We start from the raw sequence: 27,718 nt of genomic DNA, 5'->3' as shown, positions 1-27,718 counted from the left end.
GAAGCAGTTTCTGCCTATCTTCATACTGTATTGTCTTTGGTACTAGTATATTATAAAAACGTTAGGTGTAATAACCGCACAAACAGAACACATGCGGTTGGTTTGGACAAAGCCAGTGGATGCTGATTGATGACTTGCTGCTTTGAATAGGATGATTATTTCAGACTGTTAGTACCGAAAGTCAGTTTACAGTTTATTCAAGTCTATAATTAGGTTAAATTTTTTGGTAAATGATGCTTGTGACTGACAAAATGCACATTGGAATTATTGGAATCCTACTGGGCATGTACTTGAAGGTAAGAATGCACACGCGTGTTTGAAAAAGCTGGGCATGTTTGGCAAAGGTACATACATATACACTGAGTGTAAGAAAACATTAGGAACACCTTCATAATACTGAGTTGCAGTCCCTATTGCCCTCAGAACAGCCTCAGGTCGTCGGGACATGGACTATAAGGTGTCAAAAGCGTTCCAAAGGAATGCTGGCCCATGTTGAATCCAATGCTTCCCACAATTGTATCAAGTTAGCTGGATGTCTGTTGGACCATTCTTAATACACACGGGAAACTGTTGAACGTGGAAAAACCCAGCAGTGTTGCAGTTCTTGACACACTCAAACTACTACCATACCCTGTTCAAAGGCACTTAAATATTTTAACTTTCCCATTCACATTTGAATTGACACATATCACAATCCATGTCTCAAGGCTTCACAATCATTCTTTAACCTGTCTCCTCACCTTTATCTATACTGAGTTGAAGTGGATTTAACAGGTGACATCAATAATAGATCATAGCTTATACCTGGGCAGTCTACTATGTAATGGAAAGAGAATCTAGGTTGAAGGTTGTTTTTAGATTTCGAGAAAATTAGAAACTAAGGAATACTTATTTTTATGTTTTGTGCACTCAGTGCCTTCAGAAAATATTCACACTTAACCTTTTCCAAATTGTGTTGTTACAAAGTGGGATACATTTTTTTTTTTTAATTGTCAACGATGTACACAATACTTTAATATAAAAGTGGGGGGGAAAATCTAACATTTTGTAAAAAAAATATATATATATATATATATTAGGAAGGTGTTCCTAATGTTTGGTACACTCAGTCTATATTATTTTCACATTTAGTGGAGACTACAGCAGTGAGTCTTATCTGGGTATGTCTCTCTAAGAGTTTTCCACAGCAGGATTGTGAAACATTTGCACATTATTATTTTCAGAATTCTTCAAACTCTGTCAAATAGGTTGTTGATCATTGCTAGACAACCATTTTCAGATCTTGCCATAGGTTTTAAAGCAGATTTAAATCAAAACTGTAACTCGGCAACTCGGCAACTCAGGAACACTCCAGTGTAGATGTGGCCTTATGTTGTTTGTCATTGTCCTGCTGAAAGGTGAATTAATCTCCCAGTGTCTGGTGGAAAGCAGACATAACCAGGTTTTCTTCTAGGATTTTGCCTGTGCCCATTCCAACAATTACAAGCATACCCATAACATGATGCAGCCACCACTATGCTTGAAAATATGGAGTGGTACTCTCCATGTGTTGTGTTGAATTTCCCCCAAACATAACACTTTGTATTCAGGACAAAAAGTACATTGTTTGCAAAATTCTTTGCAGTATTACTTTAGTGCCTTGTTGCAAACAGGATGCATGTTTTGGAATATTTTTGTTCTGTACAGGCTTCTCTTTTTTCACTCTGTCAATTAAGTTAGTATTGTGGAGTAACTACAATGATGATCCATCCTCAGTTTTCTCCTATCACAGCCATTAAACTCTAACTGTTTTAAAGTCATCATTGGCCTCATGGCGAAATCCCAGAGTGGTTTCCTTCCTCTCCAGCAACTGAGTTTGGAAGGACACCTGTATATTTGTAGTCACTGGGTGTATTGATACGCCATCCAAAGTGTAATTAACTTCGCAATGCTCAAAAGGATATTCAATATCTGCTTTTTAACATTTTTACCCATCTACCAATAGGTGCCCTTCTTTGCGAGGCATTGGAAAACCTCCATGGTCTTTGTGGTTGAATCTGTGTTTGAAATTGACGAGTTGGGGCACCTTACAGATAATTGTATGTGTGGGGTACAGAGATGAGGTAGTCATAAAAAAAAAAATCAACATGCAACTTATTATGCGACTTGTTAACAAATGTTTACTCCTGAACTAATTTAGGCTAGCCATAACAAAGGGGTTGAATACTTATTGACTCAAGACATTTCAGCTTTTTATTAATTTGTAAACATAAAACAACAAAAAAATACATAATTCCTCTTAATTCCAGTGACCAAAAAACTAAATTTAATCCATTCTAAATACAGTCTAACAACAAAATGTGGAAAAGGTCAAGGGGTGTGAATACCTTCCGAAGGCACTGTAGGCTATGGGGAGATGACACATGCACCCATTCTTTTTGTTTTTAACTATGAAAGGTTCAAGCAGACTGTGAGCCGTACATCATTCTTATTAGAGAGGAGGAGCGGTGCCTTCATGAGTTGCGACTGCATAATGTGTCCAAAACTCCCCAACCAGGTGAGATGAGACCGTTTGTATTTTTCCCCTTAGAAATTCATACCCAGCATGGTTTGTCATCTTTTCCTAAGCTAAACAAATATAGGTTAACATGTTCCTTCTCTATTCCATGATAGTCAATGTTCTTAGAATTTGTTTATTTAATGGCATTATATGATATGCATGCAACATAAGAGTAAAATCATTTCCAGTCCCACAGGTATCAAAATCTGAAACAGCGCCACACATCAGCGCATCACTGGGAACCAGGCCAGTTTGACAGTGGACTAGGTTTCCCTCTAGTGGCAGTATAGAGTAGGTTACATCTCAACATACAGTATTATCGTTGTAGTTACTTACCCACTTTGAGTTCAACATTACTGTCACGTTGGTGAGAACAGTTCATCAGATTATCAGAACTGTTTGTCTTGCTCCTCTTGTTATTACTGGACTATGGGCGGCAGGTAGCCTAAGAGCCTTGGGCCAGTAACCAAAAAGTTTCCTGGTTCGAATCCCCGAGCCGACTAGGTGAAAAATCTGTTGATGTGCCCTTGAGCAAGGCACTTAACCCCAATTGCTCTTATAAGTCACTCTGGATAAGAGAGTATAAATGACTAAAATGTAAATAATTCACAATGACCAAACAAGGACTGCCGTTGTACTGTTTGCCTTATAATGCATGACAACAAACCACCAAACACATGTATAGATAGCCCCCCCAAAAAATGTTTTACAAATTATTTACACACTTTGATTATAATTTGAGAGATAAAAGAAAACAGTACCTGATTTGTTTTTCTTATTCAGACTGCCAGGGTATGTGGGACCACTTGAATTGCTGGTCTCCTGCTTTTGTAGGGGAAACTGCATCACAGAACTGTCCCAATTTCTTCAAATCAGAAGGTGAGAAACCCCCACCACATTTCAGGCTGTTACGATGTGTGTGTTAGACCCCCACCCCTGGCTGTTACGATGAGTTAGACCCCCAACCCACCCCTGGCTGTTATGTGTGTTAGACCCCCACCCCTGGCTGTTATGTGTGTTAGACCCCAACCCACCCCTGGCTGTTATGTGTGTTAGACCCCCCAACCCACCCCTGGCTGTTATGTGTGTTAGACCCCCCAACCCACCCCTGGCTGTTATGTGTGTTAGACCCCCAACCCACCCCTGGCTGTTATGTGTGTTAGACCCCCAACCCACCCCTGACTGTTATGTGTGTTAGACCCCCCAACCCACCCCTGGCTGTTATGTGTGTTAGACCCCCCAACCCACCCCTGGCTGTTATGTGTGTTAGACCCCCACCCCACCCCTGGCTGTTATGTGTGTTAGACCCCCAACCCACCCTTGGCTGTTATGTGTGTTAGACCCCCAACCCACCCCTGGCTGTTATGTGTGTTAGACCCCCACCCCACCCCTGGCTGTTATGTGTGTTAGACCCCCAACCCACCCCTGGCTGTTATGTGTGTTAGTTAGTTAATGATCCACCACCAAAATCATTTGTTTCCATTCAATACAAAAATGTTTGTCTTTCTACCATAAACTGTCGATTGATGCTCATACAGGCGATCGACTAAAAGGACAGAGGAGTAGTATAGAGTTCATAAAAGGTCTGCTTGTGGAAACAGCGGCATCGTGAAGTGATTTATGACAACCTTACATAACACAAATGAAGCCTGCAATAACTACTGCCTGCACTAAAATACCTGAGAGATTGAAACTGCGTACTATGTAGGTCTTAGAAAATCTCATACTTAGGTTATTTGAACAGTACAGTAAGTAAGTATTGATGAGGCTGTATGATTTTCCAGGTAAAGTGTACCGGAACTGCACAGACACGGGCTGGACGGACACATTCCCTCCTTACGAGCATGCATGTTTCAACGAAACCTTACACTTACTTGGAGAGGTGGGTACATGTGTACTTATAGTATGTGCTACATTACTGGTTTTGTCTTTGATTCAGGACAATTACTTAAAAATAAGGGAAAGCCATAAGTGTTGAGCATTGATTTAAAAATACATGGACAATTTATGTAAAACAATTCTTACCCCAGGCCTATTTTTCCTCCCAGTCACATGACTCCCACATGTACTTCCCCTACGTGAAGACCATGTACACCGCAGGCTACGCTCTCTCTCTAATCTCTCTCACCATCGCCATCACCATCCTCTGTCTCTTTAGGTGAGAAACAGAGAATCAAGTCTAAGAAACTGTTATGATAAGAAATATGATAATCCATTCGGGTACCCAATAAACTACGCTGTCATCAACATGCGTATCTTCATATTGGGTCTCAGTGGCAGATTAAACATACTACAAAAGCATGTTGGTCAGGGAGGACATTTCAAACTGCTTTTACACTTCTCCTGTTGTCTAGGAAACTGCACTGCACCAGAAACTACATCCACATCCAACTCTTCATTTCCTTCATCCTGCGTGCTACCTTCATCTTCATCAAAGATTCTGTGCTCTTCACCGATGAAGACTTCTACCACTGTGATGACTACCCAGTACGTATATACTGTACTTTGTAGTGACTGTCAATGCATGTGTGAATGGATGAACACATTGGTAGAGAAATTAGTATAGTGTGTGAAAGTGGAATATCTCACTTTTGTAACTATTGAAAATACACTGCTCAAAAAAATAAAGGGAACACTTAAACAACACAATGTAACTCCAAGTCAATCACACTTCTGTGAAATCAAACTGTCCACTTAGGAAGCAACACTGATTGACAATACATTTCACATGCTGTTGTGCAAATGGAATAGACAACAGGTGGAAATTATAGGCAATTAGCAAGACACCCCCAATAAAGGAGTGGTTCTGCAGGTGGGGACCACAGACCACTTCTCTGTTCCTATGCTTCCTGGCTGATGTTTTGGTCACTTTTGAATGCTGGCGGTGCATTCACTCTAGTGGTAGCATGAGACGGAGTCTACAACCCACACAGGTGGCTCAGGTAGTGCAGCTCATCCAGGATGGCACATCAATGCGAGCTGTGGCAAGAAGGTTTGCTGTGTCTGTCAGCGTAGTGTCCAGAGCATGGAGACGCTACCAGGAGACAGGCCAGTACATCAGGAGACGTGGAGGAGGCCGTAGGAGGGCAACAACCCAGCAGCAGAACCGCTACCTCCGCCTTTGTGCAAGGAGGAGCAGGAGAAGCACTGCCAGAGCCCTGCAAAATGACCTCCAGCAGGCCACAAATGTGCATGTGTCTGCTCAAACGGTCAGAAACAGACTCCATGAGGGTGGTATTAGGGCCCGACGTCCACAGCTGGGGGTTGTGCTTACAGCCCAACACCGTGCAGGACGTTTGGCATTTGCCAGAGAACACCAACATTGGCAAATTCGCCACTGGCGCCCTGTGCTCTTCACAGATGAAAGCAGGTTCACACTGAGCACGTGACAGACGTGACAGAGTCTGGAGACGCCGTGGAGAACGTTCTGCTGCCTGCAACATCCTCCAGCATGACCGGTTTGGTGGTGGGTCAGTCATGGTGTAGGGTGGCATTTCTTTGGGGGGCCGCACAGCCCTCCATGTGCTCGCCAGAGGTAGCCTGACTGCCATTAGGTACCGAGATGAGATCCTCAGACCCCTTGTGAGACCATATGCTGGTGCGGTTGGCCCTGGGTTCCTCCTAATGCAAGACAATGCTAGACCTCATGTGGCTGGAGTGTGTCAGCAGTTCCTGCAAGAGGAAGGCATTGATGCTATGGACCGCCCATTCCCCAGACCTGAATCCAATTCAGCACATCTGGGACATCATGTCTCGCTCCATTCACCAACGCCACGTTGCACCACAGACTGTCCAGGAGTTGGCGGATGCTTTAGTCCAGGTCTGGGAGGAGATCCCTCAGGAGACCATCCGCCACCTCTCCAGGAGCATGCCCAGGCGTTGTAGGGAGGTCATACAGGCACGTGGAGGCCACACACACTACTGAGCCTCATTTTGACTTGTTTAAAGGACATTACATCAAAGTTGGATCAGCCTGTAGTGTGGTTTTCCACTTTCATTTTGAGTGTGACTCCAAATCCAGACCTCCATGGGTTGATAAATTGGATTTCCATTGATTATTTTTGTGTGATTTTGTTGTAAGCACATTCAACTATGTAAAGAAAATAGTATTTAATAAGATTATTTCTTTCATTCAGATCTAGGATGTGTTGTTTAAGTGTTCCCTTTATTTTTTTGAGGAGTATATTTGTTTTGATAAAGGTTGTTCATCTTTCAACATGATATGGACATACTAAAATACCCATCCTATATACACACAAAAGTATGTGGACAACCCTTCAAATGAGTGGATTCGGCTATTTCAGCCACACCCGTTGCTTACAGGTGTATAAAATCGAGCACACAGCCATGGAATCTCCATAGAGAAACATTGGCAGTAGAATAGCCTTACTGAAGAGGTCTGTGACTTTCAACGTGGCACTGTCATAGGATGCCACCTTTCCAAGAAGTCAGTTCGTCAAATTTCTGCCCTGCTAGAGCTGCCCCGGTCAACTGTAGAAATTGTCTGTCCTCGGTTGCAACAATCACTACTGAGTTCCAAACTGCCTCTGGAAGCAGCGTCAGCACAACAACTGTTCGTCGGGAGCTTCATGAAATGGGTTTCAATGGCAGAGCAGGCGACTGCTCGGCTATTGACATGCGCAATGCCAAGCGTCGACTGGAGTGGTGTAAAGACCCCCGCCATTAGACTCTGGAGCAATGGAAACGTGTTCTCTGGAGTGCTGAATCACGCTTCACCATCTGGCAGTCCGACAGATGAATCTGGGTTTGGCGGATGCCAGGAGAACGCTACATGCCCCAATGCATAGTGCAAACTGTAAAGTTTGATAGAGGAGGAATAATGGTCTGGGGCTGTTTTTCATGGCCCCTTAGTTCCAGTGAACGGAATCTTAACGCTACAGCATACAATGACATTATAGACGATTCTGTACTTCCAACTTTGTGGCAACAGTTTGGGGAAGGCCCTTTCCTGTTTCAGCATGACAATGCCCCCATGCACAAGCGAGGACCATACAGAAATGGTTTGTCGAGATCGGTGTGGAAGAACTTGACTGCCCTGCATAGATCTCTGACCTCAACCCCATTGAACACCTTTGGGATAAATTGGAACACTGACTGCGAGCCTGGCCTAATCGCCCAACATCAGTGCCCGACCTCACTAATGGGGGGGTGCAACTCCATATTAATGCCCATGATTTTGGAATAAGATGTTTGACTAGCAGGTATCCACATATTTTTGGTCATGTAGTGTACATATCTTTTCTCATCATATCCTGTAGGTGGTGTGTAAGTTTGTGGTGATGTTCTCCAACTACTGCATCATGGCTAACTACAGCTGGCTGCTGGTGGAGGGACACTACCTCCACACCCTGGTCAGCCTCTCCTTCTTCTCCAAGAAGAAACACCTTTGGTGGTACATCATCCTGGGCTGGGGTACGGACCCCTGTCCACTCTTCATTACAACAAAACTACTGATACCATGTCATTGTCATCTAGCAATGTCAAGTCATTCCGATCTGTTAAGAGACAGACTTGATAGTGAACTATTAACTGAAATGAGAGGGATTGGATTTAACTAAACCATTTTTGTTTTTCTTCATAGGTTTGCCAATGATTGTCATTGTATCCTGGGGCTTGGCAAAATACTTCTATGAGGATGAAGGGTAAGATACAGATTAATGGGATGTCATAGACTATTTTAAACAGATGACAATTGCATCATCATAGTTCACATACATGAATATGTTTCCCTTTCTCCTCAAGCTGCTGGGAGACAAGGGTACATGACTGGGTTTGGTGGATTCTCAGATTACCAGTCCTGCTCTTCATAATCGTAAGTGCATCAATCGCTGTTGATAACTAATGATTAGGCCAATGCATTGTTCAAGATTGTTCAAGACGGAATACCAGGGCGCATTCTTAGAGCATGCACAGACCAGCTGGCAAGTGTCTTCACAGACATTTTCATCCTCTCCTTGTCCCAGATTATAATCCTAACATGTTTCAAGCTGACCACCATTGTACCTGTTCCCAGGAACTCCAAGGTAAACTGCCTAAATGACTATCACCTTGTAGCACATCACATCTGTAATTATGAAGTGTGTTGGAAGGCTGGTCATGTCACACATCAACACCATCATCCCAAACAACCTGGAACCACTCCAATTAGCATACTTCCCCAACAGATCCACAGATTATGCTCTCAATTGCATTTCACACTGCCCTTTCCCACCTGGACAAGAGAGGAAATAACTATGTGAGATTGCTGTTCATAAACTACAGCTCGGCGTTCAACACCATATTCCCCTCCAAACTCGGGACCATTGGACTGAACCTGGATCCTGGACTTCCTGACAGGCCGGCCCCAGATGGTGAGGGTAGGCAGCAACACCTCCGCCATGCTGACCCTCAACACGGGGGCCCTACAGGGGTGTGTGCTTAGTTCACCCACAACTCCAGTTTGCTGACGACAACGGTGGTAGGCCTGATCACCGATGGTGATGAGACAGCATACAAGGAGGAGGTAAGAGACTTGGCAGTGTGGTGCCAGGACAACAGCCTCTCCCTCAATGTCAGTAAGACCAAGGAGCTGAGCGTGGACTGCAGGAGAGAGGGGAGAGCATATCCCAATCCACAATGACGGAGCTGTAGTGGAGCAGGTTGAGTGTTTCAAGTTCCTTGGCGTCCACATCATTAAGAATTTAACATGGTGTAAACACACATCCACACAGTCGTGAAGAGAGCACAACAATGTCTCTTACCCCTTGGGCCGAAAAGATTTGGCATGGGCCCTCGGATCGTCAAAAAGTTCTACAGCTGCACCAGAGAGCATTTTGACTGGGTGCATGACCGCTTGGTATGGAAAATGCAACGACCCAGACCGCAAAGCGCTACAGCGGGTGGCGCGGAAGGCTTACTATTATACTGGGACCGAGCTCCCTGCCATCCATGGGCCGGATTCACAAAACCTTAAGAAGAGATTTCTTCTTAACTGCCATTTTTTCCTTAACTATAGACTTATGAAGAAAGTTAAGCAAAGTTGCTATTGCTCAAAGTTATTGGAAATGTAAATGTTTTCCCTATGTTTCTTCCTAATAAAAAAGTTTAGAAGAAATGGGATTCTTGGTCTTGAAAATAATGTTTTAGGATTTCTTCTTGTAAAAAAGTTAAGAAGAAATGATATTCTTCAAAATAATGTTTTAGGATTTCTTCTTGGAAATGTACTTAGCTTTAGGACAGCTAAACCCTTGTCTTCTGACGAATGGATACTTTTGTAACCATGAACGTTTTCTTGCGCCACTGCCACCGACACAGAAAATCTCCCCCCTTCCAGAATTCTCCCCACCTTCGCGTTCTTCATTGCTGTTCTGCTCTGCACTCCGTTGTGAGTTTAGACTACATTTCACTGATCTTAGTAGCAGAAAGCATTTTTGTCTGCAGTTTTCGGTTTGGCTATTTGATTCAAGTGTATGAGGCGGTTGTAGCTTGTATGGCGCCCTGGGCGAACCCCCCTCCAGTGCCCGCACCCGGGGGCGCCCTGTGCAGCCCACGGCAAGATGCCACCCTGGGCGTCTGCTCATGTCGTCCGTACCTAAATCCGCTACTGATTTGTATGAGTCTATAAATACATCTCTTCGCCAAAATTCGTCATCTCTCCCATGTCTTATTCGACGAGTGTTTTTGAAAGTGTAAGGATAATAATTCAGTCATAGCTGTTCTGAAATGTTTATTGCTTGCCAACATTTTATTCCCTCATCTATGTTTAATATAACACACATACATTCATTATTCATTTTGGTTGCCTATCCTGACGTGAAGTTTGTTCTATAGAAAGTATTTGACTCTTATGTGTGCTACAGAAAGTATTAGTCTCTAACCACAAAATTAAGGAAAATATAAGGGGGGGGTTCTGTCAGGGGGGAGATTTTTGGCACAACACCGGCCCCAGGACCTCCATATCAGGCAGTGTCAGAGGGAGGCCCGAAAAATTGTTAAAGACACCCACCAAAGTTCACTGTTCACTCTACTACAGTCCGGCAAGTGGTACCGGAGCATCATCTCTCCGACAGGCTCCGAGACAGCTTCTACCCCAAGCCATAAGACGGCTAAATAGCCATAAATAGTCCGGGTAACCATTTAATTAACTATTTGCATTGACCCTATCTTGCACTGACTCATTCAGTTGTTCTTTATTTTTACTATTTTCTGTGTTTACTCATTTAGTTTTTCTTTATTTTTTACTATTTTCTGTATTGTAGAATAATAGTGAAGACATCAAAAACACACATGAAAACACACATGTAGTAACCAAAAAATCGAATCAAAATATATTTTAGATTCTTCAAAGTAGCCACCCTTTGCCTTGATGACAGCTTTGCACACTCTTGGCATTCTCTCAACCAGCTTCACCTGGAATGCTTTTCCAACAGTCTAGAAAGGAGTTCCCACATATGCTGAGCACTTGTTAGCTGCTTTTTCTTTACTCTGTCGTCCAACTCATCCCAAACCATCTCAATTGGGTTGAGTTTGGGTGATTGTGGAGGCCAGGTCATCTGATGAAGCACTCCATCACTCTCCTTGGTCAAATAGCCCTTACACAGCTTGGAGGTGTGTTGGCTTATTGTCCTGTTGAAAAACAAATGACAGTCCCACTAAGCCCAAACCAGATGAGAGGCGTATTGCTGCAGAATGCTGTGGTAGCCATGCTGGTTAAGTGTGACTTGAATTCTAAATAAATCACTGACAGTGTCACCAGCAAAGCACCATCACACCACCTCCTCTATGCTTCATGGTGGGAACTACACATGCAGAGATAATCGGTTCACCTACTCTGAGTCTCACAAAGACACGGCAGTTGGAAACAAAAACCTCAAATTTGGACTCATCAGACCAACGGACAGATTTCCACCGGTCTGATGTCCATTACTTGTGTTTCTTGACCCAAACAAGTCTTCTTATTGGTGTCCTTTAGTAATGGTTTCTTTGCAGCAATTCAACCATGAAGGCCTGATTTATGCAGTCTCCTCTGAACAGTTGATGTTGAGATGTATGTGTTACTTGAAATCTGTGAAGCATTTATTTGGGCTGCAATCTGAGGTGAAGCTAACTCTAATGAACTTACCCTCTGAAGCAGAGGTAACTCTGGGTCCTCCTTTCCAGTGGGCATGGACTACAAGGTGTCAAAAGCGTTCCACAGGGATGCTGGCCCACGTTGACTCCAATGCTTCCCACAGTTGTGTCAAGTTAGCTGGATGTCCTTTGAGTGGTGGAGCGTTCTTGATACACAAAGGAAACTGTTGAGCATGAAAAACCCTGCAGCTTGCATTTCTTGACACATTCAAACCGGTGCACCTGGCACCTACTACCACTCCCCATTCAAAGGCACCTAAATCTTTTGTCTTGCCCATTCACCCTCTGAATAGCACACATACTCAATCCATTGTCTCCTCCCCTTCATCTACACTGATTGGAGTGGATTTAACAAGTGACATGAATAAGGGATCATAGCTTTCACCTGGTCGGTCTGTCATGGAAAGAGCAGGAGTTCTTAATGTTTTGTACACAAGAAAGACCATACACCATCATATGCTGCTACTCTGTGCTTTATTTATTACGTATCCTGATGCCTAATCACTTTACCCTGCCTGTGCCTCATACCCCTGCACATTGATCTGGTACTCCCTGCTACAGTGCATTCGGAAATTATTCAGACACCTTGACTTTTTCCACATTACAGCCTTATTCTAAAATAGATTCAATACATTTCTCTCATCAATCTACACACAATGAGGTCGAAGGAATTGCCCGTAGAGCTCCGAGACAGGGTTGTGTCGAGGCACAGATCTGGGGAAGGGTACAAACAAGTTTCTGCGGCATTGAAGGTCCCCAAGAACACAGTGGCCTCCATCATTCTGAAATGGAAGAAGTTTGGAACCACCAAGACTTCCTAGAGCTGGCCGCAGGGTCGAACTGAGCAATCAGGGGAAAAGGGCCTTGCTCAGGGAGATGGCCAAGAAACCGTTGGTCACTCTGACAGAGCTCTAGAATTCCTCTGTGGAGATGGGAGAACCTTCCAGAAGGACAACCATCTCTGCAGCACACCACCAATCAGGCCTTTATGGTAGAGTGGCCAGACGGAAGCCACTCCTAAGCACATGACAGTCCGCTTGGAGTTTGCCAAAAGGCACCTAAAGACTCTCAGACCATGGGAAACAAGATTGAACTCTTTGGCCTGAATGCCAAGTGTCACGTCTGGAGGAAACCTCGTGCCATTCCTACGGTGAAGCATGGTGGTGGCAGCATCATGCTGTGGGGATGTTTTCAGCGTCAGCGACTGGAAGACTAGTCAGGATCGAGGGAATGATGAATGAAGCAAAGTACAGAGACATCCTTGATGAAAATCTGCTCCAGAGCGCTCAGGACTTCAGACATTGGCGAAGGTTCACCATCCAACAGGACAACAACCTTAATCACACAGCCAAGACAACGCAGGAGTATCTGCAGAGAAGAATGGGAGAAACTCCCCAAATATAGGTGTGCCAAGCTTGTAGCGTCATACCCTAGAAGACTCGAGGCTGTAATCACTGCCAAAGGTGCTTCAAAGTACTGAGTAAAGGGTCTGAATACTTACGTAAATGTGATCAGTGAATTTTTTTTATACATTTGTAAACATTTCTAAAAACCTGTTTTTGCTTTGTCATTATGGGGTGATTGATGAGGGGGGGGGGGGGGGGGGGGGAATCTATTTAATCAATTTTTCTAAGGCGTGAAACGTAAAAGAAAAAGTCAAGCGTTCTGAATACTTTCCAAATGCACTGTAGCTTCATTCTTGTATTTTTTATATATATATATATATATATTTTACTGCATTGTTGGAAAAGGCTCGTAAGCAAGCATTTTCACTGTTAGTCTCCACCCATTGTATCCGGTGTAGGTGACATAAAAAACTAATTGTATGTAACTGATCATGTAAATATTAGTTTCACTCCCTATGGTAATCATTCGTTGCCATTTCATTGCAGATTAATTTGGTATTTTTTCTGAGTATCATAAGAATTCTGGTGGGGAAACTGCGGATGCCAGACATGCATGGAAATGAATTCAGCCAATACAAGTGAGTTGTCAACATGACCATACTGTACTAATACCAAAGGATTTCAAGGATGTTTATTCTGCAGGCTAAAATAATAACTTAATTGCTTACGAGTGTTACAGTACCTGTGCTAACTTTCTGTAAGCGTTGCCCTGTCAATCCTGAAAGACCAGCACAACGGCAAACTAATGGAATCTCTCAAAACATGTGTACAGTATTGATTCATGTCTTTTGTGTATTGTAAAATTGCATATTTTCCTTGGATATTTTCAGGAGACTTACCAAATCGACTTTTCTTTTGGTGACCCTCTTTGGTTTGTATTACATCCTCTTTGCCTTCTTACCCATCAAAGTCAGTGGTTTAACTTACAAAATATGGACCTTTGTTGAGCTGGCTCTTGCATCAACACAGGTAATTTTGACTTTGACTTTTCTTTTTTTACTTTGCGGGAATACTATTTGATGTCTAAATTCCCCTTTCTTCCTTTCCAGGGCTTTGGAGTTGCTGTTCTTTACTGTTTTCTAAATGGGGAGGTAGGTTTTTGTCCCATTTCTCAAAACTATTATGTAAGTTGAAATAAGTGGTATAAGTGCTATTGCTAATATTACGCAGCAGCCCTGATTAACTAGTGCTCGATGATACACTATCTCCATCCCCATCCCCTCCAAACCTCCACACACAGGTACAGTACGAGGTACAGAGGAGATGGCGCAGGTGGAGGCTGAAGCAGCATCTACACGGGGAGCCCAGACAGCATGGTTCCATGAGCCAAAGCGTCTCTCCCCTTACCCAGGTCTCCTTGCTTCCCTGTTCCGGACCGGCCAGCCTGGCATGACCTTTGACCCCCCTCTCAACCCACCAAATCACTGGTGATCTCCTAGACATACCGGTTAAAAACGCTTATATAGATGACTCTCTCAAGACATCAAATTAACTTAAGTTCTGAAACTTTCTTGAACTTGAGGAATGGTCCACAGAATCACTTGGCCACTCTTGAAGACTTGGACATGGCATGGGAAACAGCACTGTACTGTGATTTTGTGCCATTCCCTCAAGCTCAAGCAACATTTCTAGGACTATGGACAGTGGACTAGGCCTGAAGATCTAAGACATTTGGGTTCAGTGGAAATCCTAAGAAATAGGAACATATTCAAAAAGCGGAAGTAGGACTCAGATCTTCATCATCAACATGTGAAAGAGAAATCCTGGAAAGAGGTCTGGTTATGACCAGCCTTTTGTCCAGAGAATTTATCAACATGATTGAAAATTCTCACTTTTTATTATACTTTGAAGACAGATCTTTTAAGAAACATCATTTACTGTTCTTTAGCACCAATGTACTGTATTTTCCAAAAATTTGACATTTTCTGAAATAAATACTAAGATCAAGGGCTGCACTTTTTCAACAGGATAACAACAAATTGCTGGTGAGTGGTCTAAAACTGTGATCTTGGTTGTCTCTTGACACTTTACCCATGTAAATGTCAGATTTGGTCCCTCGTCTTGTTCATTGTAACTTATTATAAACTGGGTGGTTCGAGTCCTGAATGCTGATTGGCTGACAGCCATGGTATATCAGACCTTATACACCACGGGTATGACAACACATTTATTTGTACTGTTCTAATTACATTGGTAGCCAGTTTATAATAGCAATAAGGGACCTCTGGGATTTGTGGTATATGGCCAATATACCACGGCTAAAGAATGTTCTTAGGCACGACGCAAAGTGGAGGCCATATACCACACCCCCGTGGGCCTTATTGCTTAATTATAAAATGGTTCTTCTAAGAAAAATGTGCACTAATGTCTTTAAGATAACCTCTACATTGGGTACTTTGCTTTCATTTCTTCCACAAAGGCAATATATTCTTTTATGGCATCTTCTTTGGACTTTCCTATTGGATTGAAAATAGAAACAGGACACATTGAAGATTTGTGTTACATTGAAAACAGAGAGAGTGCAAAAGCAGAATAATACATTGTCCAAAATACTTACCTTCCTGTGCTTTCCAACCATCCCATTTAGATTTTCCTTGGAAGTCAAATATTCCCGGACGCTCTGTGGACACAACGCATACATCTTAAAGTTACTCTTACAACCAAAAATATTGCTTTAACTGGCAGGTATTGGCAGTCTGAAAGACACTTGCCCATCGGACAAGCCGGGAGTCTTTTTTTGGTTACCCGAAGATTATGATCACTTGATTGTTAATGTAAAAATAAGATGCACTGAATAGTAAAAAGCAACAATTTCTAAGAATTTACTGACTTACAGTGGGGGGAAAAAGTATTTAGTCAGCCACCAATTGTGCAAGTTCTCCCACTTAAAAAGACGAGAGAGGCCTGTAATTTTCATCATAGGTACACTTCAACGATGACAGACAAAATGAGAAAAAAAAATCCAGAAAATCACGTTGTAGGATTTTTAATGAATTTATTTGCAAATTATGGTGGAAAATAAGTATTTGGTCAATAACAAAAGTCTATCTCAATACTTTGTTATATACCCTTTGTTGGCAATGACACAGGTCAAATGTTTTCTGTAAGTCTTCACAAGGTTTTCACACACTGTTGCTGGTATTTTGGCCCATTCCCCTATGCAGATCTCCTCTAGAGCAGTGATGTTTTGGGGCTGTCGCTGGGCAACACTGACTTTCAACTCCCTCCAAAGATTTTCTATGGGGTTGAGATCTGGAGACTGGCTAGGCCACTCCAGGACCTTGAAATGCTTCTTACGAAGCCACTCCTTTGTTGCCCGGGCGGTGTGTTTGGGATCATTGTCATGCTGAAAGACCCAGCCATGTTTCATCTTCAATGCCCTTGCTGATGGAAGGAGGTTTTCACTCAAAATCTCACGATACATGGCCCCATTTATTCTTTCCTTTACATGGATAAGTCGTCCTGGTCCCTTTGCAGAAAAACAGCCACAAAGCATGATGTTTCCACCCCCATGCTTCACAGTAGGTATGGTGTTCTTTGGATGCAACTCAGCATCCTTTGTCCTCCAAACACGACGAGTTGAGTTTTTACCAAAAAGTTCTATTTTGGTTTCATCTGACCATATGACATTCTCCCAATCCTCTTCTGGATCATCCAAATGCTCTCTAGCAAACTTCAGACGGGCCTGGACATGTACTGGCTTAAGCAGGGGGACACGTCTGGCACTGCAGGATTTGAGTCCCTGGCGGCGTAGTGTGTTACTGATGGTAGGCTTTGTTACTTTGGTCCCAGGTCATTCACTAGGTCCCCCCGTGTGGTTCTGGGATTTCTGCTCACCGTTCTTGTGATAATTTTGACCCCACGGGGTGAGATCTTGCGTGGAGCCCCAGATCGAGGGAGATTATCAGTGGTCTTGTATGTCTTCCATTTCCTAATAATTGCTCCCACAGTTGATTTCTTCAAACCAAGCTGCTTACCTATTACAGATTCAGTCTTCCCAGCCTGGTGCAGGTCTACAATTTTGTTTCTGGTGTCCTTTGACAGCTCTTTGGTCTTGGCCATAGTGGAGTTTGGAGTGTGACTGTTTGAGGTTGTGGACAGGTGTCTTTTATACTGATAACAAGTTCAAACAGGTGCCATTAATACAGGTAACGAGTGGAGGACAGAGGAGCCTCTTAAAGAAGAAGTTACAGGTCTGTGAGAGCCAGAAATCTTGCTTGTTTGTAGGTGACCAAATACTTATTTTCCACCATAATTTGCAAATAAATTCATTAAAAATCCTACAATGTGATTATCTGGATTTTGTTTTCTCATTTTGTCTGTCATAGCTGACGTGTACCTATGATGAAAATTACAGGCCTCTCTCATCTTTTTAAGTGGGAGAACTTGCACAATTGGTGGCTGACTAAATACTTTTTTCCCCCACTGTATAGTTCATGTAAGAAAATCATTAAATTGAAAATAAATTCATTAGGCCCTAATCTATGGATTTCACATGACTGGGAATACAGATATGCATCTGTTGGTTACATATACCTTAAAAGAAAAAGTAGGGGCGTGGATCAGAAAACCAGTCAGTATCTGGTGTGACCACCATTTGCCTCATGCAGCCCGACACATCTTGCCATAGAGTTGATCAGGCAGTTGATTGTGGAATGTTGTCCGACTTGCCTTCAATGGCTGTGCGAAGTTGCTGTATTATGTCGTACACATCCATTCAGAGCTTCCCAAACATGCTCAATGGGTGACGTGTCTGGTGAGTATGCAGGTCATGGAAGAACTGGGACATTTTCAGCTTCCAGGAATTGTGTACAGATCCTTGCGACATGGGGCCGTGCATTATTATGATGAAACATGAGGCGATGACGGCGGACAAATGGTACGACAATGGGGCTCAGGATATCGTCACGGTACATCTACATTCAAATTGCCATCGATAAAATACAATTGTGTTCGTTGTCCGTAGCTTATGCCTGCCCATACCGTAACCCCACTGCCACAATGGGGCACTCTATTCACAATGTTGACATCAGCAAATCGCTCACCCACACATGCTGTCTGCCATCTGCCCGGTACAGTTGAAACCGGGATTCATACGTGAAGAGCACACTTCTCCAGTCTCCCTCAAAGGTGAGCATTTGCCTACTGAAGTCGGTTACAACGTCAAACTACAGTTGGGTCAAGACCCTGGTGAGGACGACTGGCACACAGATGAGCTTCCCTGAGATGGTTTCTAACAGTTTGTGCAGAAATTCTTTGGTTGTGCAAACCCAGTTTCATCAGCTGTCCTGGTGGCTTATCTCAGACCATCCTGCTTGTGAAGAAGCAAGATGTGGAGGTCCTGGGCTGGCGTGGTTACACGTGGTATGCGGTTTTTATGCCAGTTGGAAGTACTACCAAATTCTCTAAAATGACCTTGGAGACGGCTTATGATAGAGAAATGCAGATTAAATTCTCTGGCAACATCTCTGGTGTACATTCCTGCAGTCATCTTGCCAATTGCACATTCAGTAAAAACTTGAGGGACAAAACTGCACATTTTAGAGTGGTCTTTTGTTCCCAGCACAAGGTGCACCTATGTAACGATTATGCTGTTTAATCAGCTTCTTGATATGCCACACCTGTAAGGTGGATGGATTATCTGGGCAAAGGAGAAATGCTCACTAACAGGGATGTAAACAAATTTGTGCCCAACATTTGGGAGAAGTAAGCTTTTTGTGCATTTTTCCGGGATCTTTTATTTCTGCTCATGAAACATGGGACCAACACTTTATATGTAGCATTTTTTTTTCAGTATATTTACATGCAGAAGTGCCATATAGTAAATACATTCTCAGAGCAGGCTCAACTTGCCCGACTGCCATACATTGTCTGTCTTTCACAAAGATCAGTTTCAGGCTTACAGGAATTCTTTGCAATTTGGTTGTTTTCAAGTCTTAAATAACCTGCCCAATGGGGCAACCTCAGCATGCTCAACTGGTGCAACTGTTCAGGTCACTTGCCGCAGGAAATAGGGCAACCCTTCATGTCAATCCCTGAATGTTTTTAAACCTGTTTACTCACAGACAAAAAGGCAGCTAAACAATTGATATGTCAATACATTTCATAACTCTTGAGAAATGTACATCGAGACATAATTATAAGCCTTGTAATAAGACACTTTAAAAGGCTGATACCTGCTTATAAGTAGAGTCAGAGGTTTTGGGGCACTGAGGCACTACTTTTATTGGTATTTACTGCATCATCCACTAGCTCTGCTGCAGGTAGGAAATCCTAGGAAATATTCTGTAATTGACACAAGCTGTCTCCACATGTGTGTGTTTGGCAGGGGCATTGCCTAAGCCAGGGGATGCGTAGCTCTGCTGATCTTAAATCGCACAAAATCTATTATTTGGCAGGGAATACTGTTTGTAGATCAGTGACTCTAAACCTCACTTTGCTCAAACTGATCGTCCCCAACGGACTCCAAAGTTGTCAATTAGGGGCAGTTTAAGGGAGAGTCAATGAAACCAACCATAAAAGTGCTATACGTTGTAGCAAACTTCGGGGGTAGCCCCAACCGAGACTTGAACCTGTGAATGTCAAGCCAACACATGAACCGTTACGCCAAGAGCGTACAGTTAAGGTGTTGGCTTGACAGTCTCTGGATCCGGGTTCGAGTCCTTGTCGGGGCTTCTCCCCGAATACACTTCATTATACTTTCATGGTTGGTTTCAATGACTCTCCCATTTAACTGCCCTTAATTAAAACAATTTAGCTACAACTTCAAGTCCGTTGGAGAGGATAAGTTTGAGAAAAGTGAGGAGTACAAATAGTATTCCCTGCCAAATAATAGGCTTTGTGCGATTAAGATTCACAGAGCTACACCTCCCTTGGCTTAAGCGATCCCCGCGCCAAACAGACATAGATTGATTAAGTGGAGAAAGCTTGTGTCAATTGGAGAAGATTTCCTATCTGCAGCAGCACTAGTGGACAATGCTGGAAATATCGGTAAAAGCATAGTGCCTCAAAGTGCCCCAAAACTCCTGGCCACAAGTTGTAAGTACAGTGTATTCAGAAAGTATTCAGAACCCTTGACATTTTGTTACATTACAGACGTATTCTTAAATGGATTCAATTGTTGCTTTTCCTCAACAATCTACACACAGCACGAATGACGAAGCAAAATCAGCTTTAGAAATTCTTTCAAATGTATATAAAAAAAACAGAAATATTACATTTACATAAGTATTCAGACCCTTTACTCAGTACTTTGTTGAAGCATCTTTGGCAGTGATTACAGCTTCAAGTCTTCTTGGGTATGACGCTACAAGATGGCACACCTGTATTTAGGGAGTTTCTGCCATTCTTCTCTGCAGATCCTCTCAAGCTCTGTCAGATTGGATGGGGAGTGTTGCTGCACAGCTATTTTCAGGTCTCTCCAGAGATGTTAGGTTCAAGTCGGGGCTTGGATGGGCCACTCAAGGACATTCAGAGACTTTCCGAAGCCACTCCTGCGATGTCTTGGCTGTGTGCTTAGAGTCTTTGTTCTGTTGGAAGGTGAACCTTCGCCCCAGTCTGAGGTCCTGAGCACTCGGGAGAAAGGATCTCTCTGTACTTTGCTCCGTTTATCTTTCCCTCGATCGTGACTAGTCTCCCAGTCCTTAACGCTGAAAAACATCCCCACAGTATGATGCTGCCACCACCATACTTCACCGTAGAAATGCTGTCAGGTTTCCTCCAGATGTGACGCTTGGCATTCAGGCCAAGGAGTTCAATCTTGGTTTCATCATAACAGAGAATCTTGTTTCTCATGGTCTGAGTCCTTTAGGTGCTTTTTGGTAAACTCCAAGCGGGCTGTCATGTGCCTTTTACTGAGAAGTGGCTTCCATCTGGCCACTCTACCATAAAGACCTGATTGGTGGAGTGCTGCAGAGATGGTTGTCCTTCTGGAAGGTTCGCCAATCTCCAGAGAGGAACTCTGGAGCTCATTCAGAGTGACCATCGAGTTCTTGGTCACCTCCCTTACCAAGGCCCTTCTCCGGGGCAGTCCTCTTCTGGCTGTGCCGGGTGGAGATTATAAGTGTACACGGCCATTTAAGGCCAGATTGTTCTTCAAGATGTTCATAGATGACCAGCAAGGTCAAATAATAATCACATTAGTTGTAGGTCAGTACCTCAGGAGTAAATGTCAGTTGGCTTTTCATTGTCAAGCACTCAGAGGTCGAGACAGCAGATGCGGTAGAGAGAGAGTCGAAAACAGCAGTTACGGGACAAGGTAGCACGTCCGGTGAACAGGTCAGAGTTCCATAGCCACAAGCAGAACAGTTGAAACTTGAGCCGCAGAATGACCAGGTGAACTGGGGACAGCCAGGAGTCATCAGGACAGGTTGTCCTGAGGTAAGATCCTAGGGCTCAGGTCCTCCAGGAGGGGAGAGAGGGCGAGAGAGAGAATTAGAGAGAGCATACTTAAAAGTCACACAGGACACCAGATAAAACAGGAGAATTACACCAGATATAACAGACTGATCCTAGCCCACCGGCACATAGACTATTGCAGCATAGATAATGGAGACTGAGACAGGGGTGGGTCGGGGAACACTGTGGCCCCGTCCAACGATATCCCCGGACCGGGTCAACCAGGCAGGATATAACCCCACTCCCTTTGAGAAAGCACAGCCCCCACACCACTAGAGGAATATCAACAGACCACCAACTTACTACCCTGAGACAAGGCTGAGTATAGCCCACGAAGATCTCCTCCACCGCACGAGCCCGAGGGGGGCGCAAAACCGGACCGGAAGATCACGTCTGTGACTCAACCCACTCAAGTGACGCACCCCTCCTAGGGACAGCATGGAATAGCAATAGGGTCAGAGGCAGAGAATCGCAGTGGAGAAGGGGGAGCCGGCCAGTCAGAAACAGCAAGGGCAGTTCGTCGATCCAGTGCCTTGCCGTTCACCTTCACACCCCTGGGCCAGACTAAACTCAATCATAGGACCTACTGAAGAGATGAGTCTTCAGTAAGGACTTCAAGGTCGAGAATGCGTCTCTCACATGAATAAGCAGATCAATCCATAAAAATGGTGCTCTATAGGAGAAAGCCCTGCCTCCAGCTGTTTGCTTAGAAATTCTAGGGACAATAAGGAGGCCAGTGTCTTGTGACTGTAGCGTACGTATGTATGGCAAGACCAAATCGGAGAGATAGGTAGGAGCAAGCCCATGAAATGCTTTGTAGATTAGCAGTAAAACCTTGAAATCAAACCTAGCCTTAACAGGAAGCCAATGTAGAGAGGCTAACACTGGAGTAATATGATCGCATTTTTTGTTTCCAATCAGGATTCTAGCAGCCGTGTTTAGAACTAACTGAAGTTTATTTAGTGCTTTATCCAGGTAGCCGGAGAGTAGAGTATTGCAGTAGAATAATCTAGAAGTGACAAAAGCATGGATTAGCTTTTCTGCATCAGTTTTGGACAAAAAGTTAGATTTTTGCAATGTTACGGAGATAGAAAAAAGCTGTCCTTGAAATATTATTGATATGTTCGTCAAAAGAGAGATCCAGAGTAATGCCGAGGTCCTTCACAGTTTTATTTGTGACGACTTTACAACCTTCAAGAATAATTGTCAGATCCAACAGCAGATCTATTTCTTGGGACCTAGAACTAGCATCTGTTTTGTCTGAATTAAAAGTACAAAATATCCCACCCTCCACTTCCTTATGTCTAAAACAGGCTTCCAGGGTAGGCAATTTTGGGAATTCACCATGTTTCATCAAAATGGACAGCTGTGTGTCGTCCACATAGCAGTGAAAGTTGACATTGTGTTTCTGAAAGACACAACCAAGAGGTAAAATATATAGTGAAAACAATAGTGATCCTAAAATTTTACCTTGAGGAACCCTGAAACTTACAATTGATTTGTCAGAGGACAAACCATCCACAGAGACAAACTGATATCTATCCGACAGATAAGATCCAAACCAGGCAAGAACTTGTCCGTGTAGACCAATTAGGGTTTCTAATCTCTCCAAAAGAATCTGGTGATCAATGGTGTCAAAAGCAGCACTAAAGTCTATGAGCATGGGGACAGATGCAGAGCTTTGGTCTAACACTATTAAAAAAGGAAATTGACCACCTTCACGAGTGCAGTCTCAGTGCTATGATGGGGTCTAAAACCAGACTGAAGCAATTCGTATACATCATTTTTCTTCAGGAAGGCAGTGAGTTGCTGTGCAACAGCTTTTTCCCAAACATTTTTTTGGAGGAATGGGAGATTCGATATAGGCAGATCGTTATTTACATATTCTGGGTCACGGTTTGGCTTTTTCAAGAAAAGCTTTATTTCCATCACTTTTAGTGAGTTTGGTACACATCCAGTTGATAGGGAGCCATTTATTATGTTCAACATAGGAGGGCCAAGCACAGGAAGTAGCTCTTTCAGTGTTTAGTTGGAATAGGGTCCAGTAAGCAGCTGGAAGGTTTAGAGGCCATGACTATTGTCTCCATTGATCCTAGGTCCTGGCAGTTCTGTGCAAACTCAGGACAACTGAGCTTTGGAGAAATACGCAGATTCAAAGTGGAGTCCGTAATTTGCTTTCTAATGATCATGATCTTTTCATCGAAGAAGTTCATGAATTTATCACTGCTGAAGTGAAAGCTATCCTCTCTTGTTGAATGTTGCTTTTTAGTTAGCTTTGCAACAGTATCACATTTTTGGGGGGGATTGTTCTTATTCTCCTCAATTAGGTTGGAAACATAGCATGATCGAGTAGCAGTGAGGGCTCTTTGATATTGCACGGTACGGTCTTTCCAAGCTAGTTGGAAGCCTTCCAGTTTGGTGGAGCGCCATTTCCATTTCAACTTTCTGGAAGCTTGCTTCAGGGCTCGGGTATTTTCTGTATACAAGGGAGCAAATTTCTTGTGACAAATGTTTTTTGTTGTTAGGGGTGCGACTGCATCTAGGGTATTAAGCAAGGTTAAATTAAGATCTTCAGTTAGGTGGTTAACCGATTTTTGTAAACCTTGGGTAGGTGGAGGGAATCGAAGGGCATCTAGGAATCTTCGCGTTGTCCGAGAATTTATATCACAGCTTTTGATGATCCTTGGTTGGGGTCTGAGCAGATTATTTGTTGCGATTGCAAACGTAATAAAATGGTGGTCCGATAGTCCAGGATTATGAGGAAAAACATTTAGATCAACAATATTTACCCACGGGACAAAACTAGATCCAGGGTATTTCTGTGGCAATGAGTAGGTCCGGAGACATGTTGGACAAAATCCACTGAGTCGATGATGGCTTCAAAAGCCTTTTGGACTGGGTCTGTGGACTTTTCCGCGTAAATATTAAAGTCACCAAAAATTTGAATATTGTCTGCCATGACTACAAGGTCCGATAGGAATTCAGGGACCTCAGTGAGGAATGCTGTATACGGCCCAGGAGGCCTGTAAACAGTAGCTATAAAAAGTGATTGAGTAGGCTGCATAGATTTCATGACTCGAAGCTCAAAAGATGAAAACGCCGTCATTTTTGTTGTTGTTGTGAATTGAAATTTGCTCTCATAAATGTTAGCAACACCTCCACCTTTGAGGGATGAGCAGGGGATATAGTCACTTGTGTAACCAGGAGGAGAGGCCTCATTTAAAACAGTAAACTCATTAGGCTTGAGCCATGTTTTAGTCAGGCCATGGACATCAAGATTATGACAAGTGATTAGTTCATTGACTGACTGCCTTGGAAGTGAGGTATCTAACATTAAGTTGCCCTATTTTGAGATGTGAGATCTCACAATCTCTTTCGATAATGACAGGAATGGAGGAGGTCTTTATTCCAGTGAGATTGCTAAGGTGAACACCGCCATGTTTTGTTTTGCTCAACCTAGGTCGAGGCACAGGCACGGTCTTAATGGGGATAGCTGAGCTGACTACACTGACTGTGCTAGAGGCCGACTCCACTAAGCTGGCTGCCTGCACCCAACTCATTGTGGAGCTAGAGGAGTTAGAGCCCTGTCTAAGTTGAGGGATAAGATGAGAGCACCCCTCCAGCTAGGATGGAGTCCGTCACTCCTCAGCAGGCCAGGCTTGGACCTGTTTGTGGGTGAGTCCCAGAAAGAGGGACAGTTATCTACAAATTCTATCTTTTGGGAGGGGCAGAAAACAGTTTTCAACCAGCGATTGAGTTGTGAGACTGCTGATGAGCGAGGAAAAAAATGAAAAATTGGTAAATGTATTAAAAGTAAAAACCAAACATTTTGGCAGATAGCGAAGTAGCAACAAACAGCACGGAGACAAGTCTGGAAGATGAGGGCGGAACGATTGAGTCGGGTTTGTCCCCACAGAGGATGAAAGGGTCTGAATACTTATGTAAATAACTTTTTTTTTATATATATACATTTGCAACAATTTCTAAAAACCTGTTTTTGCTTTGTCATTATGGGGTAGTGTGTCTAGATTGATTAAAAAATATATATATATTTCACCTTTATTTAACCAGGTAGGCTAGTTGAGAACAAGTTCTCATTTGCAACTGCGACCTGGCCAAGATAAAGCAAAGCAGTTCGACACATACAACAACACAGAGTAACACATGGAATAAACAAACATACAATCAATAATACAGTAGAAAAATCTATATACAGCATGTACAAATGAGGTAGGATAAGAGAGGTAAGGCAATAAATAGGCCATGGTGGCAAAGTAATTACAATATAGCAATTAAACACAGGAGTGGTAGGATGTGCAAAGATGAATGTGCAAGTTGAGATACTGGGGTGCAAAGGAGCAAGATAAATACATAGATACAGTATGGGGATGAGGTAGATTGGATGGGCTATTTACAGATGTGCTATGTACAGGTGCAGTGATCTGTGAGCTGCTCTGACAGCTGGTGCTTAAAGCTAGTGAGGGAGGTAAGAGTCTCCAGCTTCAGAGATTTTTGCAGTTTGTTCCAGTCATTGGCAGAAGAGAACTGGAAGGAGAGGCGGCCAAAGGAAGAATTGGCTTTGGGGGTGACCAGTGAGATATACCTATTGGAGCGCATGCTACAGGTGGGTGCTGCTATGATGACAAGTGAGCTGAGATAAGGCGGGGCTTTACCTAGCAGAGACTTGTAGATGACCTGGAGCCGGTGGGTTTGGCGACGAGTATGAAGCGAGGGCCAGCCAACAAGAGCATACAGGTCGCAGTGGTGGGAAGTATATGAGGCTTTGGTGACAAAACGGATGGCACTGTGATAGACTGCATCCAATTTGTTGAGTAGAGTGTTGGAGGCTATTTTGTAAATGACATCGCCAAAGTCGAGGATCGGTAGGATGGTCAGTTTTACGAGGGTATGTTTGGCAGCACGAGTGGAGGATGCTTTGTTGCGAAATAGGAAGCCGATTCTAGATTTAATTTTGGATTGGAGATGTTTAATGTGAGTCTGGAAGGAGAGTTTACAGTCTAACCAGACACCTAGGTATTTGTAGTTGTCCACATATTCTAAGTCAGAGTCGAAAGCCTTAGCCAGGTTGATGAATACGGAAAATGTTTTATTTAATCCATTTTAGGACAAGGCTAACGTAACAAAATGTGGAAAAAGTCAAGGGGTCTGAATACTTTCCGAATGCACTTTATGTAATTATATCTTGATGCTTAAAGTGGTACCAGAAAGATTAGGCAATAATCAGGGATTTGGCTTTGAGGTGCAGCCTGTAGAACAGGTTGAACAGAATGACTCACTTGTGTTGACGTTGCCAAGTGTCGCCTGCTTGTACAAACCATATACTACTGCTAGTTCAGCGTAGCTAGGTTGTACCGTCAGCCTCCTCACCTCATCGGCAGCCTTTTCAAATTCAGCCTTTAGAAAAAAATACAAAAAATACATTGTTTTGTATTGCTATCTTTGTGGGGACCAAAGAATTGATTCCCATCCAAAATCCTATTTTCCCTAAACCTAACCATAACCCTAACCCCAAACCCTAAACCTAACATAGCATTTTTTGTTGTTGTGGGGACCGACAAAATGTTCCCACTTGTTAAAATTGTCCTTGTTTTACAATCCTTGTGAGGACTTCTGGTACCCAGAAGGTAAAAAAATATATACAAAAATCCATATATACAGACAATATGTATATAATAACTTAGCTTATGTCAAAGAAAATACTTGCACATCACATTGTGCCATGTGTTAACAATATTTGTATCCGACTGAAAATAGGATGAGTACCTTAACACAAAAAAAAATCTCACTATGACAAAGTCAAGCCTATGTGCCACACAGTGAAAATTAATACCTACACTAAGCTAAATGCAGTAGCTTCATAACAGATAAACTGCAACAAAAAATGTTTTTTAAAGAAATGCACAGTAGATTCAAGTATTAACACCTGGAAGGTATCAGTAACATTTTGACAGATGACTTTGGGTTAGATACTGCCCAAATAAAATAAAAAATAACTACATTTCTGCTTACCATAGACATGTTGTTCCCCAGAAAAAGACCCAGCTACTCCTTGCATGTGAAAATGCTCACTTCCGCGATTCGTCTTATCTTTCACCTTTGAGTAGGTGGTGGCATCTCAAATTCCATTGGAAATGCGGAAGAAATAGGGAGGTGACAAATGCAATAGCCTATAGCTACCACAAGAGGACAGCATGTGTCCACAGTCAATCTCCAGGTCAGTAAGGAT

General features: G+C 43.1%; 2 protein-coding genes across 3 annotated transcripts; one reads left to right on the top strand and one right to left on the bottom strand.

Moving 5' to 3' along the window:
- The first annotated feature begins 40 nt into the window (after positions 1-40).
- LOC106574429 (secretin receptor) lies at positions 41-15,025 on the top strand. Of its 2 annotated transcripts, none has more exons than XM_082962859.1 (13): positions 41-296; positions 2,437-2,536; positions 3,323-3,418; positions 4,324-4,421; positions 4,588-4,697; positions 4,894-5,026; positions 7,819-7,972; positions 8,142-8,202; positions 8,303-8,372; positions 13,561-13,652; positions 13,905-13,945; positions 14,124-14,165; positions 14,315-15,025. In XM_082962859.1, the coding sequence occupies exons 1-13, from the start codon at positions 231-233 to the stop codon at positions 14,503-14,505; spliced, it is 1,254 nt and encodes a 417-aa protein (XP_082818985.1). In that variant the 5' UTR covers positions 41-230; the 3' UTR covers positions 14,506-15,025. The 2 variants fall into 2 exon arrangements, with proteins under 2 accessions (XP_082818985.1, XP_014005787.1); XM_014150312.3 differs by having other exon boundaries at positions 13,905-14,043.
- Positions 14,893-27,618, bottom strand: LOC106574430 (acyl-CoA-binding protein). Its single transcript, XM_014150316.3, has 4 exons — positions 27,502-27,618; positions 26,769-26,886; positions 15,632-15,694; positions 14,893-15,530 (listed from the first exon to the last, which is right to left on the bottom strand). Exons 1-4 carry the CDS (start codon positions 27,508-27,510, stop codon positions 15,457-15,459), a joined length of 264 nt encoding a protein of 87 aa, XP_014005791.1. The 5' UTR covers positions 27,511-27,618; the 3' UTR covers positions 14,893-15,456.
- Positions 27,619-27,718: the final 100 nt, after the last annotated feature.

The sequence above is a fragment of the Salmo salar genome, chromosome 16, assembly GCF_965601325.2.
Source record: "Salmo salar chromosome 16, fSalSal1, whole genome shotgun sequence".
NCBI lineage: Eukaryota > Metazoa > Chordata > Actinopteri > Salmoniformes > Salmonidae > Salmo > Salmo salar.
The sequence above is the reverse complement of the archived record's forward strand: the minus strand, read 5'-3'. Positions and strand labels throughout refer to the sequence as shown.